Source organism: Phragmites australis, chromosome 3, assembly GCF_958298935.1.
Source record: "Phragmites australis chromosome 3, lpPhrAust1.1, whole genome shotgun sequence".
Classification (NCBI taxonomy): Eukaryota; Viridiplantae; Streptophyta; class Magnoliopsida; order Poales; family Poaceae; genus Phragmites; species Phragmites australis.
This window is the reverse complement of record NC_084923.1, coordinates 49,144,530-49,162,323: the sequence shown is the minus strand read 5'-3', so window position 1 is coordinate 49,162,323 and position 17,794 is coordinate 49,144,530. Positions and strand designations below refer to the sequence as shown.

The 17,794-nt window shown below is 39.8% G+C and overlaps 1 protein-coding gene and 1 pseudogene across 2 annotated transcripts; both read right to left on the bottom strand.

Annotated features, from left to right (window-relative positions):
- Positions 1 to 2,019: 2,019 nt before the first annotated feature.
- On the bottom strand, positions 2,020 to 12,226 carry LOC133913705 (uncharacterized). Of its 2 annotated transcripts, XM_062356924.1 has the most exons (11): positions 11,932 to 12,226; positions 8,193 to 8,344; positions 6,539 to 7,433; positions 5,300 to 5,429; positions 4,723 to 5,180; positions 4,512 to 4,592; positions 4,316 to 4,414; positions 3,946 to 4,104; positions 3,768 to 3,854; positions 3,515 to 3,586; positions 2,020 to 2,597 (listed from the first exon to the last, which is right to left on the bottom strand). In XM_062356924.1, exons 3-11 carry the CDS (start codon positions 7,325 to 7,327, stop codon positions 2,286 to 2,288), a joined length of 2,187 nt encoding a protein of 728 aa, XP_062212908.1. In that variant the 5' UTR covers positions 7,328 to 7,433; positions 8,193 to 8,344; positions 11,932 to 12,226; the 3' UTR covers positions 2,020 to 2,285. The 2 variants fall into 2 exon arrangements, with proteins under 2 accessions (XP_062212908.1, XP_062212907.1); XM_062356923.1 differs by lacking the exon at positions 8,193 to 8,344.
- A 968-nt stretch (positions 12,227 to 13,194) lies between these two features.
- Positions 13,195 to 13,377, bottom strand: LOC133913903 (U2 spliceosomal RNA; annotated as a pseudogene).
- Between the last annotated feature and the right edge of the window lie 4,417 nt (positions 13,378 to 17,794).

Here is a 17,794-nt window from a genome sequence, read left to right as displayed (position 1 = left end):
TCAGCAAAAAAAAAAAATGACAAAATTTGTCTGCATTTTCATTTTTGAGCTGAGAATAAGCTTTTCTGTTTTTTTCTTAGATCAATACGCTTATCTTTTAGTGAAAAATGAACACGCGAGAAATGGATTTGGATCGTTTGGCGCTCCTGTGCCCGAAATTGTGCGCCTATGCACTCCATGTGAGACGAAGATTTGATTCAACTTCTAGATACATAATGTGTCACTGCTACAAAAATTATTTTTAGAGGCGGGTGATAACTCGTTTTTACAGGCGTCTAGTGCATCCGTCTATGATCGAAGGCCTGTAGAAATAAATGATTTTTACAGGCGTAAAAGTATCCGCTTGTGGAAATCTATTATCACAGGCGGTTCACTTAAGTGGACCGCCTGTGAAAATTGGTTTCCACAGGTGGTTCCTTAAGCGGATCGCCTCTGAAAATTGATTTCCCAAAAAAAGCAAAAAAATATTTTTTTTGAACCCAAAAAAACCAAAAAAATATTTTTTGGACCGACCAAGAACCCCACGCGGTCGCGACGTCACAATTCACAAGTCACGTGTTTTTTCGCGCGAAATACTCGCGCTACGTGATTTTTGGCACTCGAACTCGAAACCTGTTGGGTCGCGCGATCCCTCCCCACCATCACACCAGAGAACGACAACTGAACATTGAGCGTATGTATATTCTTTTGATATCTGCAATCCAAAATTTTAAATGATTATTTGGGCATCTAAATGATCTCACATGTGATAGCTTATCTTCAAAAATTCATAACTTTTTCATACTAGCTCGGATGAGGATAAAGTTTATATGAAAATTGTAGCCCTCGACGAGGTCTACAACTTTGTAGTTGAAAAGTTTTTCATTTGAGATCATTTAGATGCCAAATAACTATTTAAAACTTTAATAAATGACTTCAAATAAAAAAAACTTTCAACTACAAAGTTGTAAATCTCATCGAGAGCCACAATTTTCATATAGATTTTTTCCTCATCCGACTTCATATACAAAAGTTATAAATTTTTTAATGGATGGTCATTTCCACAAGAACCGTCTGTGGAAATGATCATTTTTACAGGCGATTCACGTAAGGAACCGCTAGGCGGTCCGTAACTGCAGGAGACCCTCGTCAATTGTTCAGGTGGTTTTTTAAAGAAACCACCTGTAAAAAATTATACTAAGTGTTTTAAAAAATAGTTTTTGTAGTAGTGTGTGTTTAGTGTGATGGCTACGGTTTATTTGACATTTAGGAACTGACCAGAAACATCCATTAATCCCAGGTATAGGACTAGATTACAGTGATGACAAGACCTGGTGTCCTTGTTGCAACCAGATGTTGCTGCAGGCAATTTACCATGTTAACGGAAATGCTCCCTTCACAGTCCGATGCATCGGTAGGATATATTTTATATCTATAATGTTTTAGATGTTTAAATTTAATGTTTCAAACGTTATGAAAATTTATTGCTGTAGTTATTTCCGTATGTTGCATCTCGAAAATCTCTTGTTTATAAATTCTAAAAAAAATTATCTATTCGAGTTAATTCCTATATATTTTTAATGTTTCAGACGTTTAAATTTAATATTTCACATGCTATTACAGAAATTCTTTGACAATGTTACATCCTGAAATCTCTTATGTACAGATCCGGATCTAAAAAAATTATCTATTCAAGTTAATTTCTATTTTTGTATCTTTAATGTTTTAGACGTTCAAATTGAATGTTTCAGACGTTATAAAATTTTGTTACAGAAGTTGTTTTCGTATGTTGCATCTCAAAAAATAGTAATTAACTTAAATGAGTAAATTTTTTTCAGATCTGTGTGCTTTTTTAATGTTACGAACGTTAATTTCAAATGTTACAAACGTTAATCTTTGATGTTACGACGGACAGTTAAAACATCCAATATATCGGATGTCCGGACGCTAGCTTTGCCACCATGTTAAACCCAACGACTGCCCATAAGCAGGGATGGTGTAGCTCATGATAAATTTCCTGCAATTCATGGACACATAAGCTTGACATATCGACATGCATTTTGCATTTCAGCTGTAGCTTGTAGCAAGTCATAAGCAGGTTCCAATGGCCAGGACGATAGAGTAATATAGCTTCCAAGTGGTGCCAGGATTTTCAAGGGCGCCCTCTGAAGAGCTAGGACCGAGTACCAACCATGGAGCCAGGACCAGCTTTTCCAAGCTGTACTGCATATAACTTGTTACTCAAAAACGTTTATTTTGTTTTTTCTGTTCTATGAGGACTGAACGCCAACCCCAACCTGCTTCACTTACCACTGTTTCTTGCCCTTCCTCTTTTTCCTACTACTATTGCTACTACTGCTGCCCTTGGCGTTGCTTCCGTTGCCAGGAGGAGGTGGGTCGCTTTGCGCACTGAACGTAGTTTCGAACATGCCAGACTGCACAGCATTCTGAAGCCACTCGAAGAACTCTTCCTCGTTGATTCCTCCATCCATGTTTGCACCATTGGGGATCCCGCCACCTCTCTGCGCTGAGGAGCTCCCCTTGCCAGTACTCTGCTTTGTCACGCTGGCATTAACATGAAAGCTCGCCTTGTGAGTGTTTGCTGGGCATCTCATTCCCTGTAGAAGAAAACGGAAATTCATATATCAAATAACATAGCCCTTACTTCCCTATCAACAAACAAAATATAGCAAATCATGTATCCCTTACTTCTCTGTCTAGTGCCTACTAACAAGGCAGAACCAGAGTTCCTTTTCCCCTCCACATGATATTGTGGATAATTCCATAGGGCACCTCAGATTTGAGAAAACATGCATAATTGCTCGTATTCTAACTACAACTAGGATTACCCGCACTTCGTTGTGGAATATTCATCTTGTAGTTTACAACAACGGCAAAGCCTTTGTCCCAAGCAAGTTGAGGTAGGCTAGAGATGAAACCCATAAGATACAACTAAAAAGATGATGATAAAACAATAATAAATAAAGGTACTCCTAGAAATACTAGGAAGGATTTGAAGCTTAACGGTTATAGACAGTCTTTCTTGTTTAGTTTTAATAAATCCATACATGTTTTTAGTATTCCTAAGAAATCTATGGCAGGTTCTAGATGTATGATCTATTCTCAATGTGCATTTATGACCACTGGATTTGAATCCGTCAGTAGTGTTAAAATATGGCGAAGCTGCGCTCTCTAGTGCCTTCTTTAGAACTCAAGCTTAATTATGGAGATTACATAGGTGTATTGTTTGCATATCCACATGATAAAATTTATCCAAAATGGAGAATAAAAAAAGAACACCTCAGTAACCAGTCTCACTAGTAGTTACTGCAATACATGAGTTATTTCAAGGGTATCGTGGCCCTTTAAAGACCAGAGACCATACTTATGAGCATCCAATATGCAGTATGTGCTAACATGAATGTACTTAAGATAACAAACTAAGAGTAACAACCCTTCCATACAGAACAAGCAAACATTTGATAGAAATATTAATGAACGGATCTGAATTTTCATCAAAGAAAATCTGAATCACCTGACAGTTGAACCACTCAGTGACATCAAATATGTAGCTTTCCGCGCAAACATATGCATGAGGTAAATCTGGCTGCAAAACAGTACACAATACCATGTCAGTCACAACACGTTTGTGATGGCTGGGTCCTATGTTCAATAGGTTAAGCACAAGTGCTCTAAAAAGGTACAACATGAACATATCGTTTTTGTTTCCTGAAAAGAGAGCTAGAGCTTCATTACCGATATAAGGGTTCGAATAATCTGACATTTACCTTGTGCAGCATCCCAAATAGTACAGGTTGAAACGACTGTTCAACCCATCCATCACCGTCTTTAGCTTGATGAAACTCCTTGCAGTCCTACCATACAAAAAAAGACGGTAGTATTTTGAGACAATTCTCAGTAGCATAGTATAAAAAAAGCACCATAATCATATGCCCAAAAAAGCACCTGACACCATCTAGCTTGTGATTTAGCTCTTCCTGTATAAATCCAAAGATGGAAATCACCGCATTTTTTGCAGGCTATTCTTCTTGATAGACTATAAGGATCTTCATCAACACCTTCAGAAGGGCTAAACCCATGTTGAAAACTGCCATTTCTTCCATTCTAGTAGAATTTAATAAATAACAAAGAAAAGAAACCACGCAATCAGAAAGAGCATATAGGAAAAGTCTTAGAACAACATGAACATGTGACGTGGCAGTTGCGGATAGTTTTAGGAATCCACCCTTGAACTACCTCAAAGTCAAAGAACGATCATATAGGAAAAGACTCCGAAAGCATAAACGGAAACTAGATAAAGGAAAACTAGTAAGACCTTCTGGGGAACACTCTGAAACCGTCTAAAGTAGTTCAAGAGCTCCCCCCTCCTTAACTCATCATCATATGTCTTGCGTTTCAAAGAATCAAGAAGAACCTGTGCATTGAGTTGGAACCTCATGAATATACATGATCATAATAAGATGCATCATAATCACATCGGGTGATCATCTTAACAAGAAATATGCACAGACCTCATATGCATTTTGAAGCTTTTTAAATGCATCAGCAGCTTTATCATTGCCCATATTCTTATCAGGATGGACTAACATAGCCTGCAAAATCAGTAATCATCGTTAACAAGGATTATCATGTCACAGCTTTGAAAAACACCAACTTTAAACTGAAAGGGCAACATGTAGGGAAGTAAAACGCTTATGCAATTTAGTTCATCTTTAGCATCACCTTTTTCTTGTATTCTCTCTTGAGTGATGATACATCTATGTTTTCATATCGACGGAAACCTAATGCTGAATAGTGATCGGTGCAGTTCAGTAAACGAGCTACTTCATCTTCAGAGGTCAACTCTTTCTCATCTCCATTTGTTGAAGGATCACCAGGGCCTCGATCAGAGGCTTGAGCATATCCAGATTGGGAGGTGCTATGAGCAGATGCTTGTTGAAATTCTTCAAAGATGTTGCCTGATCTACCTGAGCTTTGCTCCGAGTTCCTTGAAGAACCATTGGATTTTTTATTGTCTACTTTGTTCTTCAGAAACTGCACTAGAATGTCACTAGAAAAGAAAGACAGGTTGAGGCTCAAAAGTAACCCGAGCCATCCAACGTAGCTTCTTGCACAATACATCGAATATAGACAGGTAACAAAGAGAGCTAATCGTTCATGTTTCAAGAAAAAGGAAGCACCTGCATTTTAGGAAGAAAGGATATGAAAACGTTATTATCAATAGTACCGCATGTACAAAGTGCCAAATGTGAATAAATCTTTATCCCCAATAAATTATGGATAAGTTGTGGAATATGACCTCCAATAATTATTATAGAACTTGTTGTCCAAAAGCTTCCATAAAACCACAAAATCACCACTGCAAGCACTGAGATAAGCAGGATACCAAAACCTAGACCAATAAAGGCAACTGCAGAAGCAGCAATCACCTGGATAAAGAAAGTAGCAAAGACAGAAATTGATGAGACACCAGGAGCATAGAATTTTATAACTTGAACAAGAAAAACAACATAACAAGAGAACTTAACTTCCATGACCAGTTAAGATATGATGCCATGGTATAAACTAAAAACATATTAGGCATTCAAGACAAACTTTTACTGAAGCTACATTTACAATCATGAGTGGCTAATGAAAAGATTAATCAGATAACATTACTGTTCGTTAGCAGATACCAGATTTCGATGTCCACTTTATGCAAATCATTTCAAATTATATTAGCACTAATCATAATGGAGAAACAGTATACTAGAATTAGCAAACAAAGTATGAATTGAGATTAAAAAGAATAGAACGCAAAAAATGCAGGATTATACGAACATTGTAATGTACATTTGAGTTTAAATAGAACGCAGAAAATGCAGGATTATATGTTGCTTGATAATGACCAAAACAATGCATATAGACTTCCACCACTGCAAATGCAGTACTGTGTTTCAGCCAGCTACTTAAGAAGCTTGAGCAAAGGAAATGTCGATGGAAGCCAAAGTATGAGCAGGTTGATACTGCTAAGAAAGATCATATGTCCGTATATTGTAAGCAAGCACAAATTGCCATAAGATAGAAATCACAAAACTGTGAGGTCAAATGAATGGAACTGTGGGTATAAGTCACAGGGAAGTTATCATTTTGCAATAGGAAAGAATATCATTGTGCAAGTATTGCAAGAAAAACCAGGTCCCTTGGCTCAATGATCTTGCTAGCAAGATGCCACTATCTACAATTTTACTTTGAACAGGAACAACCATCAGATAATCATCTCATACATGCATGCACATTGAATAGATTAACACACAAGTAAGACAACCCTTTTGCTATTGAGGTTCATAAACTCGCTGTATGCCTAATCATTGTTATTTTGGTCTGTGATGCAAAAAACTGAGTTGTAAAAATGAACAAGGTCATCATCGACATTGCAATATGACTTCTACTTGGCTGCATTGTGCAACATCTGTGAGAAATATAATATATTGAGCCTGTATACATTCACATTGTCAATAATTTTAGCAGAAAGACAAAAGGAATAGCTGCACCATACCATGAATACGAGCATTTTCTTTATCCCAATCATCGCAAAAATTGATAGCATGCTGCACCAAAGTACTGCAAGGAGGGAATTTGTCCCCAGTCGTAGCAAAGAATCAAAGCCCCTTACATTGCAGTCCAACCAAACCGCCAACAGGAGCAACATCAACCTTCCAGCATTAAGCATCCATGCTCGAACTATAGGATAAACATACTCAATTTTACTGAAGGCATAGGCATGCCCTTTGTTTACAATAGCCATAAGAGTGTTGATTGTTGGCCTTTGTCTGTCAATGAATCTTTTGCTTTCTTCCACTACATACATCATGGAAGCTCTAAAAATGGATGCAGCCATGCAAGCCATGCACCTGGTCTTCTCCAAAACATTTTCTGCCAATCTAGGCAATGAAGTTTGCTCTAACAAAATGTTTTTACCAAAGCCACGCCTTGAAGATTTCTTGCTACCACTTCTGTTTTTAGTTCTTGATGGCAGATCATTTTCTTCTGAACTGCTCATATCACAACTGGTATCCATTTGTTGCTGTTTATATGAAGCCCGGTCATTTGATTTTCCCAAGGAAGAGATGCTACTGTTTCTGCTATTCTTTTTGTTGCTTTTAGCTGTTTTTTTGTCGCTGCTTCCTTCAGAACCCTTCAATCTGCCTTGAAAATGTGAACTTGGATTTTCAATATCCGCTGCGCCCCTTTTTGGGGTACTTAGTACATCACCATCAGCTGTATTTTGACAGTTAGGTGAAGCATAATTGGGGCCACTTTTGCTTTGATTTCCTCTCCGAGCCATGATTTCACTCAAAACAAGGTATACTGACAGCTTAGGTATTGATATAGCCCCCACTGAACAAAGGAGGGCAAATACATATTTTCATCTCCCTTGAGTAAACCAGTGCCTACAGGACCCGCGAAAGTAATAATAAGAGAAAAGGTATACTTCAAGAGAAAAGATGTTTGCATTCATATGCATGACCAGAAACAATGAGTTTCATAGTCTATCTTTTAGATATAGAACACTGCAAACTTATCATGGTAGATTAGGACTTAGGACAGAAACAAGCCCAGGGTTCCATTATTCTGTTACCAAACAGCTCCCTGGTGGTGGGGAAAAAATAGTGCAATCTTGCAAGGTTTAGTATTTCAAATTTTAACTTCAAATTTGATATAAGCTGATGGTAAAGAAAGAAAAGAACCATTATCTTCTTTATGCATGTCTGGGACTAAAGCAATTTCTTATTGATTAATCCATAGATGTTAGGGAGTTGAAGAATTATTTAGCAACCAGAAGGCTAGAAACACTGCCCCGCATGTTCTCAGTAGCTACTCCATGTGCACAAATTAAACAACTAGGCTGTACATGATTAAGGTACTCTATGAATGTAAGTAGCAACTAGCTTGATCCAAAAAAAAACTCGCTAGGGTTAATGATGAGAAAGAAGTTGCTGCTTTGTCTGTTTGGACATTGCATGAAGGATCAATATTGCTTGCTAATTTGCCCAGGCGTGGAACAGCTCTGTGTGCATGCATGTCATATCTACCACAGCGTTTAAAATCGGCCTAGGCGGTGGCTGGTCCCCACGATTACAGCCTAGGCAGTAAGGCTAGGTAGCCACCTGGGTAAGGTCAAGTCGACCTTAGCAGCCACCAAATCTCACCTGTTGATGTCAACCCTGCATACTACCATGCCATCCTGCTGTAGCCCCTTCCTCCTCTTTTCTCTTGAGAGCTGGTATTGATCTCCACAGGACGGTATCTGTTGATGCGAATGGTCCCATGTAGAGGTGAACATATACCACTTTACCAAATCCTGTTTGGGTCCAGAATTTCAGTTAATAATCGGCTAACAGTTTTTCCTTACAGGGAGTTGGAATCCTAGTACCCAGATAAGCCAGGTAAGTACGCTCCTACAATGCAGCCAACTCATGAAGAGTTATCACTTACCAGAGCTAAATTTGGGTTAAATTCAGCTTGCCTAATGTTACGGGTAGAGCGGTTCATAACTAGTTTGCATTGCTCAAAACCTATAGACCATGTGTGCTGCAATGGGCGGGCTTAACTTGGACAGAAAATTCTCTGAAAATAAACTACACCCGCACCTTGGGTGCCAACTTAGTTGTGCCAACTAACACCGATCGATCCAGGGTGTTGAAGAAGAAGCAAAACCTAATCCAGAGATGCAAATACTTCACCTTTCAAAGACAATGGCTCTTAGTTGACAACTTCAAAGATCTTGTATGTCAAAGGTGGCTAGAAAAGAAAGCAAAAAAACCTACTAATTGTTACTCTATGGATAAATGGAATGGCAGTCTTGGTGACATTAGGCAGTTTATGAGAGGATGGCATAGACAACAACTGGTTGGTGAACAGAACAAGAACAAGTTGGATATGTTGGCCCAGCTAGCTGTGCTTGATGGTAAAACAGATTCTGAAGGGCTGTCTAAAGTTCAATGGGAGATCATATACAAGCTAGAAGAAATCATTGAGAAAAATCTCTCCATGGAGGGGATATTTTGGAAATAGAAATGTGGGAAGACCCTGGTGAGAGAGGGTGACAATAACACAAGATTTTTTCATTTGTTAGCCAATGGGAGAAGGAGGAAAAACGTGATCCTGTCTATGGAGACTGATCATGGAGAAATCAGCTCTCAGGATGAACTTAGGGAGCATATTTATGACTTATACAAAAAATTGTTTGGCCAAGACTCTAAAGATGGGCTAAGATTAGCTGAAACCTTCTGGGATAACCATTATAGACTTTCAGATGAGGCAAAAGACACCTTGATTCAACCCTTCTCTGCTAAAGAAATTGAGACTGCCTTCACAGAGATGAAGGAAGATTCTACCCCTGGGCTTAATGGTTTCACAGCTACCATCTTCAAGGTCTTCTGAAACTGTGTTAAGGAGGATATTTTCGACATGTTCCATGACCTCCATGATGGGAGGTTGGATCTAAAAAGACTAAATTATGGGGCTATAACTTTGGTGTCAAAGGTCAAGGAGATCAACACCATCAAGCAATAAAGATCCATTTGTCTTCTCAATGTTGATTATAAAGGCTTCACCAAGGTCCTAAATAATATATTGACCCCAGTAGTCAAAGAGGTTATTGGTCCAAGTCAAACTGCCTTCATCAAGAGGAGGAACATTCTAGAGGGTGCTGTGATCCTTCATGAAGTAATTCGTGAGTTAAGAAGGACAAAACAGCATGGGTTGTTGGTGAAAATAGACTTTGAGAAGGTGTATGATAAGGTAAAATGAAGTTTCCTGGAAGGAGATACGGAGGGGAAAGGGTTCCCTCCTATGTGGACAGAATGGATTATGCAATCTGTAAAGAGGGGCAGAGTTTGCATAAATATTAATGGCCAAAGAGGGTCTTTTTTTAGAACATACCAAAGTTTGAGACATGGTGATCCACTTTCCCCTTTGCTCTTTAATATTGTTGTTGATGTTTTGAATGCCCTGATGGACAAAGCAACAACCAAGGGGCTGCTCAAGGGGGTTGTAGACAACCTGATTCCAAGAGGAATCACACATGTTCAGTATGCTGACGATCCTATACTAATGATTGATGGCTCTGACAGTTCTACCCTAAACCTCAAGATCATTCTTTACTGCTTTGAATGGATCTCTGGTCTTAAAACTAATTTTCATAAAAGTGAGGTATTTGCTTTTAGGATGGAGCAAAATGATCAGGAAAGGGTAGCAAATATGCTTGACTGCAAGCTAGGTCAGTTCCCTCTGAAATATCTGAGTATTCCTGTTTCTGACCACCACCTAGGCATGACTGCCTCCTCTGTTACTCTAACAAAAATGATGAAAAGGCTAAACCCATGGAAGGGTAAAAACCTGACTTATAGGGGCAGACTTACACTGACAAACTCTTGCTTTACCAGCTTGTCCGTGTTTACCATGGGGTTCTATCTCCTCTCTGGAGGGATTCACAGGAAGATGGACACAATCAGGTCCAGATTCTTTTGGAGGATTGCTAAGGATTTCAATAAATATCATTTGGCTAAATGAGGAGCTATCTGCAAGCCTAAAGACTATGGGGGTCTTGGCATTCTAAACACAAGAATTATGAATGAATGCTTGCTTGTCAAATGGGTTTGGAAGCTTTGCTCTAGATCTGAGGACACCTGGTTTAAGCTCCTCGAAGCCAAGTACATGCCAAATGGCAACTTCTTTACCTCCAGACAGAAGGGCACTTCTCAATTTTAGCAGGGCTTACACAAGGTGAAGCACCTTTTCTAGTGGGAAGCTATTTATAAGGTGAATAAAGGCAACAAAGCTCTCTTCTGGAAGGACGTGTGGCTAGGAAATACCCCACTCAAAACCCAATTCCCTAACTTATTTGTCCTATGCTCTGATCCCGATGCCTTAGTTTTGGAATGTTGGGTCAATAACGAGTGGGAGGTTCAGTTTAAAAGAAGTTTGACTGCTGATGATCTGCTTCAGTGGGAGGAGATGCTGCAAAAGATGCAGAATGTTCAATTGAATGATAATGGTGATGAGGTGGCCTGAGCTCTGGATAAATCAAGGGGGTTTACCACTAAATCTCTATACAGGTTTCTCACATTTGAGGAGGTTTCTAGCAAGAGGGCTATGAAAAATTTGGAAATACAAAATACCCCTCAGAATTAAGATCTTCTTGTGGCAAATGCTGCACAATAAACTCCCAGTAGCCTCCTTCCTTAAGAAGAAGGGTTGGAAAGGGAGCTCGACCTATTGTCTGTGTGATAGTCTTGAGGGCGTTAATCATCTCTTCTTTGGATGTGTACTGGCGCAATTCTCTTGGTGTGCCTTGAGAGATACCTTTGGTTGGAATGGTTTCTCCACCTCAGTAGTCAAGTTATGGGCAAGCTGACTCCCGAAAAAATTTAATCTCTCTCAAAACCTTGAGCTTTTTCTTTTTGCAGATTTAGCCTGGGCTCTGTGGAGAACTCAGAACATCATGGCGATCGAGAAGAAGTTCCCCAACAAGCCAACTGAAAATCTGATCCTAGCTATGTCGTTCGTGCAGAAATAAAGCATACTTCTCAGGGGTGATGATGGACTGAAGGTGGACAGTACATCATCTCTTATCTGCGAGTGGATTCGGGGCATCACTCCTACGGCTGGTTCAGGCTGTGGTTCACCAGTAGCCGGCTGTCTCATTTGATTTATTTTTTTTCTCTCTGTCCTGAACTTGTTAATTGGCTTTCGATATAAGCTGAGGTAATTTCTGTTAAAAAAAACTAATCGAACCGAACCGTGGATGGATTTGATTACTAGGGTAAAACCACGCAGCAAGTAAGTCGACAATCAACCGAACAGAGAATTATTCCGATTCGACCGAGAACAAAACGAGCTCTTAGAACATTGGAATCCCGTTCAAACAGGCTAGGATTTACTTACCAACACGAGAAGAAATCAATCCGTGCCCGGGCAGATCTCTATTCCACCTGGGCGACGTGAGGAGCGGCGCTGCGGCGGCGGCGGCGGCGGCGGCGAACTGGCTGGCGGAGGGTGGGAAGCTGCGCTGGGGGCTGGGGATTGGACTCTGGACTTCTGGAGGCGTGCGACGGGGATGGGATTCTTGAGGTTGGGAGGGGACGAAAGAGACGAAACTGCGGCTGCTGCTGCTCGCTCGCTCGCTCGCTCGCACGATCCGGTCGGGTTTCTGCCTCTGTCGTCCTTTACTGCTACGGGTACTCTCTCTTTATATATACTAGGATACAACTTGTCGTTTTATAATGAGAGAAGACGAGTGCCTTTGTGTGAAAAATTAAAGAGGAAGATAAAATAGTTATATGTAGAAAACTAAAAGAGTTAGAGAAGACGAGCAGTTAAATTTAAAATAGTTTCTGAGTCTTTAAATACATATGTGTTTTTATAAAATTCATTTATGTTTATCGTACAGAAACAAATGGATCTTATAAAAAATTGTACGTGACAATATCACATACGAGTTTTTCTAAACGTTATCTGTGTCTGTACAAAAACAGACAAATTTGTAAAAATCGTCTATGAGTTCACGCACGTCTAGATGAAAGTCTTGTTATAGACACGCCTATCTTAGCAACCGTTTGAGGGTATTTTGTCAGTGATGAGTCTAAAAATCTTTTGTGACACTCCGTTTACTTTCACTGATTCTAAGATTTTGTTCCCAACCCCTCCCCAAGGCTTTACCTATCAACCATCGGCTCCTGCGATACCCTCACCTCCGCCTCAAGCGTCGATGCCAGCAGCAGGGCGAAGACATTGGCGGGGTCACCAAAGAAGGTGAGGATGGCGTCCACCTACTTGAGGGGGAGATCGTAGTCCCCTATCCTAGTCCTGACCGTCACCGCCGCCATAGCGAAGTGGGCCCTGTTAGGATCGAGACGTGGCAACTGAGTATTATGCCCATCGGCGAACAAACATTTCTTCTTCAGGCTATCACATTATGAGGATGGAGATGAGTCCAATGGCTATGAACTCAACGAGTTGTTTTAGCATGGCCAATGGGGAGACCAGGAAATACCATGTCAGCTTAGAGTATGGCTCGTGCCACATGGAGGTAGGGCCGGCGGAAGATTGTGGGTTGAGCTATACGATGCAAATGATAATTCGGCCAGCATTCTGCAAATTCGAAGGAGAAGCTCATTTTAAGACCAACATTTTAAACATGAGATTTGGTTAGGGTGTGCCAAACCTAGACTCTAGTGTAATGCCTCGGCGACATGCAAGGGTTCCAATGGCAAGTCATTGTCATGAAACCCTTCGCCATAAAAAAACAGTTTTAATATATATAGCCTACTTATCAAATATTAAATTGATAAGAACATATATTAGTCCAGTATTATGCAAATTTGAAGGAAAAGCTCCTTTGAAGATCAACATTTTAACCACATGATTTGATTGGGGTGTGCCAGCCCAGGCAATAGTGCAGTACTCGGCGACACACAAAAGTTCTAATTTAATATCAAAATAGGCACATAACCTATATATATATGCTACATACATTGGGACAGTTAAATGGTGGCTCATCTTATCGGATATCTTCGTAATAATATAAATATAGTTTTGTGATAAAGTAATATAAAGTAAGTGTGATTTTGTAAAATATGAGAGAAAAAAATATAATTTTGTGATAGTTAAAAAAATGTAATTTTGTAATATTCATTCTTAAACTTATAAATACGATTGATAGTTAGAACGTGGGCATTGCACAGATGTAATTAAGGTCATATATGTAGTTGATTCCTTTTCCAAAAATCTAGATATCACAAGCACACAACTCAAATATTCGAGAACCGACCCTTAGCTTAGACGGTTGGCATTAAGGGTGTTTAGGTAGTCCATACGGGTCCAATATCTAGGGGTCGCAAACCTACGCATTTTCTCAGTAGGTAACCTTGGGTCTAATTGGAATAGCAACCCTAGCTCGTTTAGAAGTGGACACCTTTAGCACTCTCAAACTCAGGTGCTTATCTTCTTCTTAAATGAATTACCAGAGTTCTTAACCTATTTTTTTTAAAAAAACAACTCAGTGTTTCTAAATCTTGCATATGTAGCTGGGTTTCAAAATTCCCATCACGTTTTTTTTATCTGTCACTAGAGAAACTGCATGAGTTGCATTTGGCAGCCTATGCTGAGAAGTAGAGACGCAAGTAGTAGCTTTGACTTCTGATCCTCGGTTTTCTCTTTCCAATTTCGTTTTCATTTCTTTTTTTCACGAGATGGATGAATCACCATTGCTGTCAGCGGACTGAAATTATGCATACAACGGGTATCACAGCCAAACGTAGGGATGAAAACGGTTCGAAAATGATTGAAAAATGCTTAAATCACTTTCAATTTCATATTTTTGCTCGGGAATAAAGTCGGCAATAATACGGGAAAAGAATACAACGTCAATAATACGAGAAAATCGAAAATGTTGTTATCAAGACGAAAACATATCAATATCGACCAGGATCGATCATTCAAACCTAAAAGAATAATCAAGTTTCTTACATAATGTACGACAATATTTTATTATATTTATACAGCACACATATACATAGATAATATCAAATACTAAAAAAAAGAAGAAGAAAAAAGAGTAGATAGACTCAATTTTCCTTCAGGCTCACCTCTCTCATCTTCCCTCATTTTCCTTTCTTTTTCTCCAAGCCTGAGATCAGTAGCCCAAGACCAACCTGCTCTCCTTCTCTTCTACAGGCTTAGCCGGCCCCTCCTTTCTCCCCCTACACCCAGCTGCCCCACATGCTCTTGTACTTCCTCCAGCCAAATCACAGATGACAGGAGCCCCTCCTCTATCTCAGATAATCGAAACAAACCAAGCACCAAATCCCCCCGAGTCTGGATCCAATATGAAAGGGAAAATCAGCTGGAAGCCATCAAATGAGATTGACATTTAGTTCTCAACCGAATCCCCCTTTTATCTCCGACTCCGTACAATTTGAATCACCAAAAATCACTTGAATAAGAACTTCGGCCGACTGTAATCTCTGCGAAATCCTAACGAATCCGGACTATCTCTAGGATGGGGAGCTCTATCCATGCCTGTATATGGCCCAAGGGGTCCTCGCCCAGGAGGGATCAATTTTGCAGGTCCATGGAAGCCCTGCCACCAAGGAAGATCGTCGAGCCGTTAACAGGTGGTGATGTTCTGATGGTGGCCGCCAATGTGTGCCGCCCTGCTGCTGCTCCGCAAATGCCATGCTGGCTGCTGTCCACGGTCGCCCCTCAGCGAGATTGAGGGCTCTAGCTGAGCCCTGTCATTGCACACGCCGGCTAGTCCTACTGGCCACCGCCCAGGACACGCAGATGGGATTTGAGTGGAGCCCCTACGGCTGACGCCCATGTTTGGTCAAGGAAATCCGATAATTATCGTCGGAAATTACCGGTTAAAAATAGAAAAAACTCGAAAACGATCGGAGGTGGCTTAAATTATTTTCGCTGTCGTTTTATCATTTCCATTTTCGTTTTTTCAAATATCGTTTCCGACTTCTTCGATTAGAAAACTTCAAAAACATCTCCAAAATTTCGAATTTCACCGTTACCGTTTTCATTCCTAGCCAAATGCAGCAGATAAAACAATAACAGGAACCTGGCATTTGATGCAGCCGATTTGGCAATCGACAGAACAGAACGTGCGGAGCCTGGATTTGGATTACTGATCAAGCATTTTGCTTAACAAAGGGCATCACAAATGTTTTCGTACATCGTATAGTTTACCGAGCATTTCCATCATCTAGTCTGGAAAAATCTTTGTTCTGCAAGGAAATAGAACTGCGTGACATGTCTGCACCGCACCTGAGGTGTGGCTGTCAATCCGCCGTTGGTGGAGACCGGCCTACGGCTGCGTCTCGGTGCAGCGGACTCCGCGCAGCTGGGGCACCGCATGGGGAGGCCGATGGCTCGGTGCACAGGCGAGAACGGTTGCAGTGAGCAGTTACCTCGGCAGCATAAGGTGCGGAGGCTCGGCAATGGCGATGGAAAGTTGAGGCTGGACAACAGCGACAGCGGGTAAGGCATTGGCGTGGCCCAATCTGGCCATCCCCAACCAAACACTCCTGCATTTTGGTTTGTTCAAAAAAAAATATCTGCATAAAAAAATTGGTCTTGTTCATATACTTTCCCCCAATTGTGCAGATCTAGAGTGTTCATATATAAATTTTCTTGTGTTCTTATTTGTTCAAGCAAGATACTAAGAATAGGTTGTTTGAAAAATGATCGTGGTGATGAAACATGTGTGTATTGCATCTTCTCGTTCATGATTTTGAATACAAAAGGGTATATCATGGACTAATCTTGTGAATTCCGACTGCATGGAACATCAATTTAGTTCCTGTGATGTTTGAATCTAATGTCTGCAGATTAGAATATTTGATTTTTCTTTTTCATGTTTGTAGATTTAGAATTTTTATTGTTTTTGAATGTCATATGTATAGGATGAGACACATGTGATTGTGGTGCGGAGGAACAATTATGTGTAGATGTATTTGTTCATCTGATGTCTTTATGAGTACTGAGTACCTGACACACAAATTCTTGTGCATTTTGTTCTTGCTTCTTTTGATCTTGTATGCAGATGGTTGTGTCCATGTTCATCTGCATGCCTCATGAATTGGGGTGCAGACCTAGCTAAAAAATAAACCCAGGGGAAGTTCACGCGACATGTATTTGTATACAATATTACGCAATTTGAGTAACTTGTGTACACTAAATAAAATATTTAGTTCACACACACTGAAATTTGTCAGAAAGTTTTTGAGATTAACAAATGAAGTTGTATGAAAGTTCATGTATGATTTGAAGAAATATGTGCACTCAACGGGTATTTATTTCAATTATTGTATATGAATTAGTGCCCTTGTTAAATTTAATATGCACGCTTTATTTGAATTTTGGAGAGGCCTACATAAAATTGTACATTACTGTTTCATAGCAAATTTTACCTGCACATTGCACGTGTGTTCATTCATTTCCAATGTTATCTGATTTACTTATTATTTTTATTCATGGCACACTTCTCAGATGAGTGTATATTACATGGAAAATACTCTATTATTAAGTGTATATTACATGAAAAGTTACAGATGCAAAGATGAAGAAATGAAATTATGTCCAACAGAACAAGGGTTACAATGAAAATGCAGAAACGAAAAGACTACATGTTCCATAAAAAAAAATTGTGTACCATTGTGCGTAATGGGATGTGTACCGTTGTGCAAGGCCCATTCAAAAAATTGTGTACACGCGTCCTTCTTTCCGGCCCATCTGTTCGGCAGCTCATCCACCACAACAGGCTACGGGCCTACTCCGTAATTTCCTAGCTCCCTCAGAAATTCATTTCACAAATTTCATCTTTCACCTCATTCAATGCTGCTACAAATCTTGTGTGCTTAGGTCCCTTTGAAAAAATCCGTGTTCTTCATAAAGCATGTAAATGAAGTCAGATGGTTTTATATATACTTGATGCACAATGATTGAGTCGGAGCAAAATAAATGGTAGGTTAATGGCTGGTCAAAGAGGAAAAGGGGGGAGAAAGAAGAGATGACAGTGCACTGTGCTATGCCATGGCACACTTCTCAGATGAGTGTATATTACATGGAAAATACTCTATTATTAAGTGTATATTACATGAAAAGTTACAGATGCAAAGATGAAGAAATGAAATTATGTCCAACAGAACAAGGGTTACAATGAAAATGCAGAAACGAAAAGACTGCATGTTCCATAAAAAAAATTGTGTACCATTGTGCGTAATGGGATGTGTACCGTTGT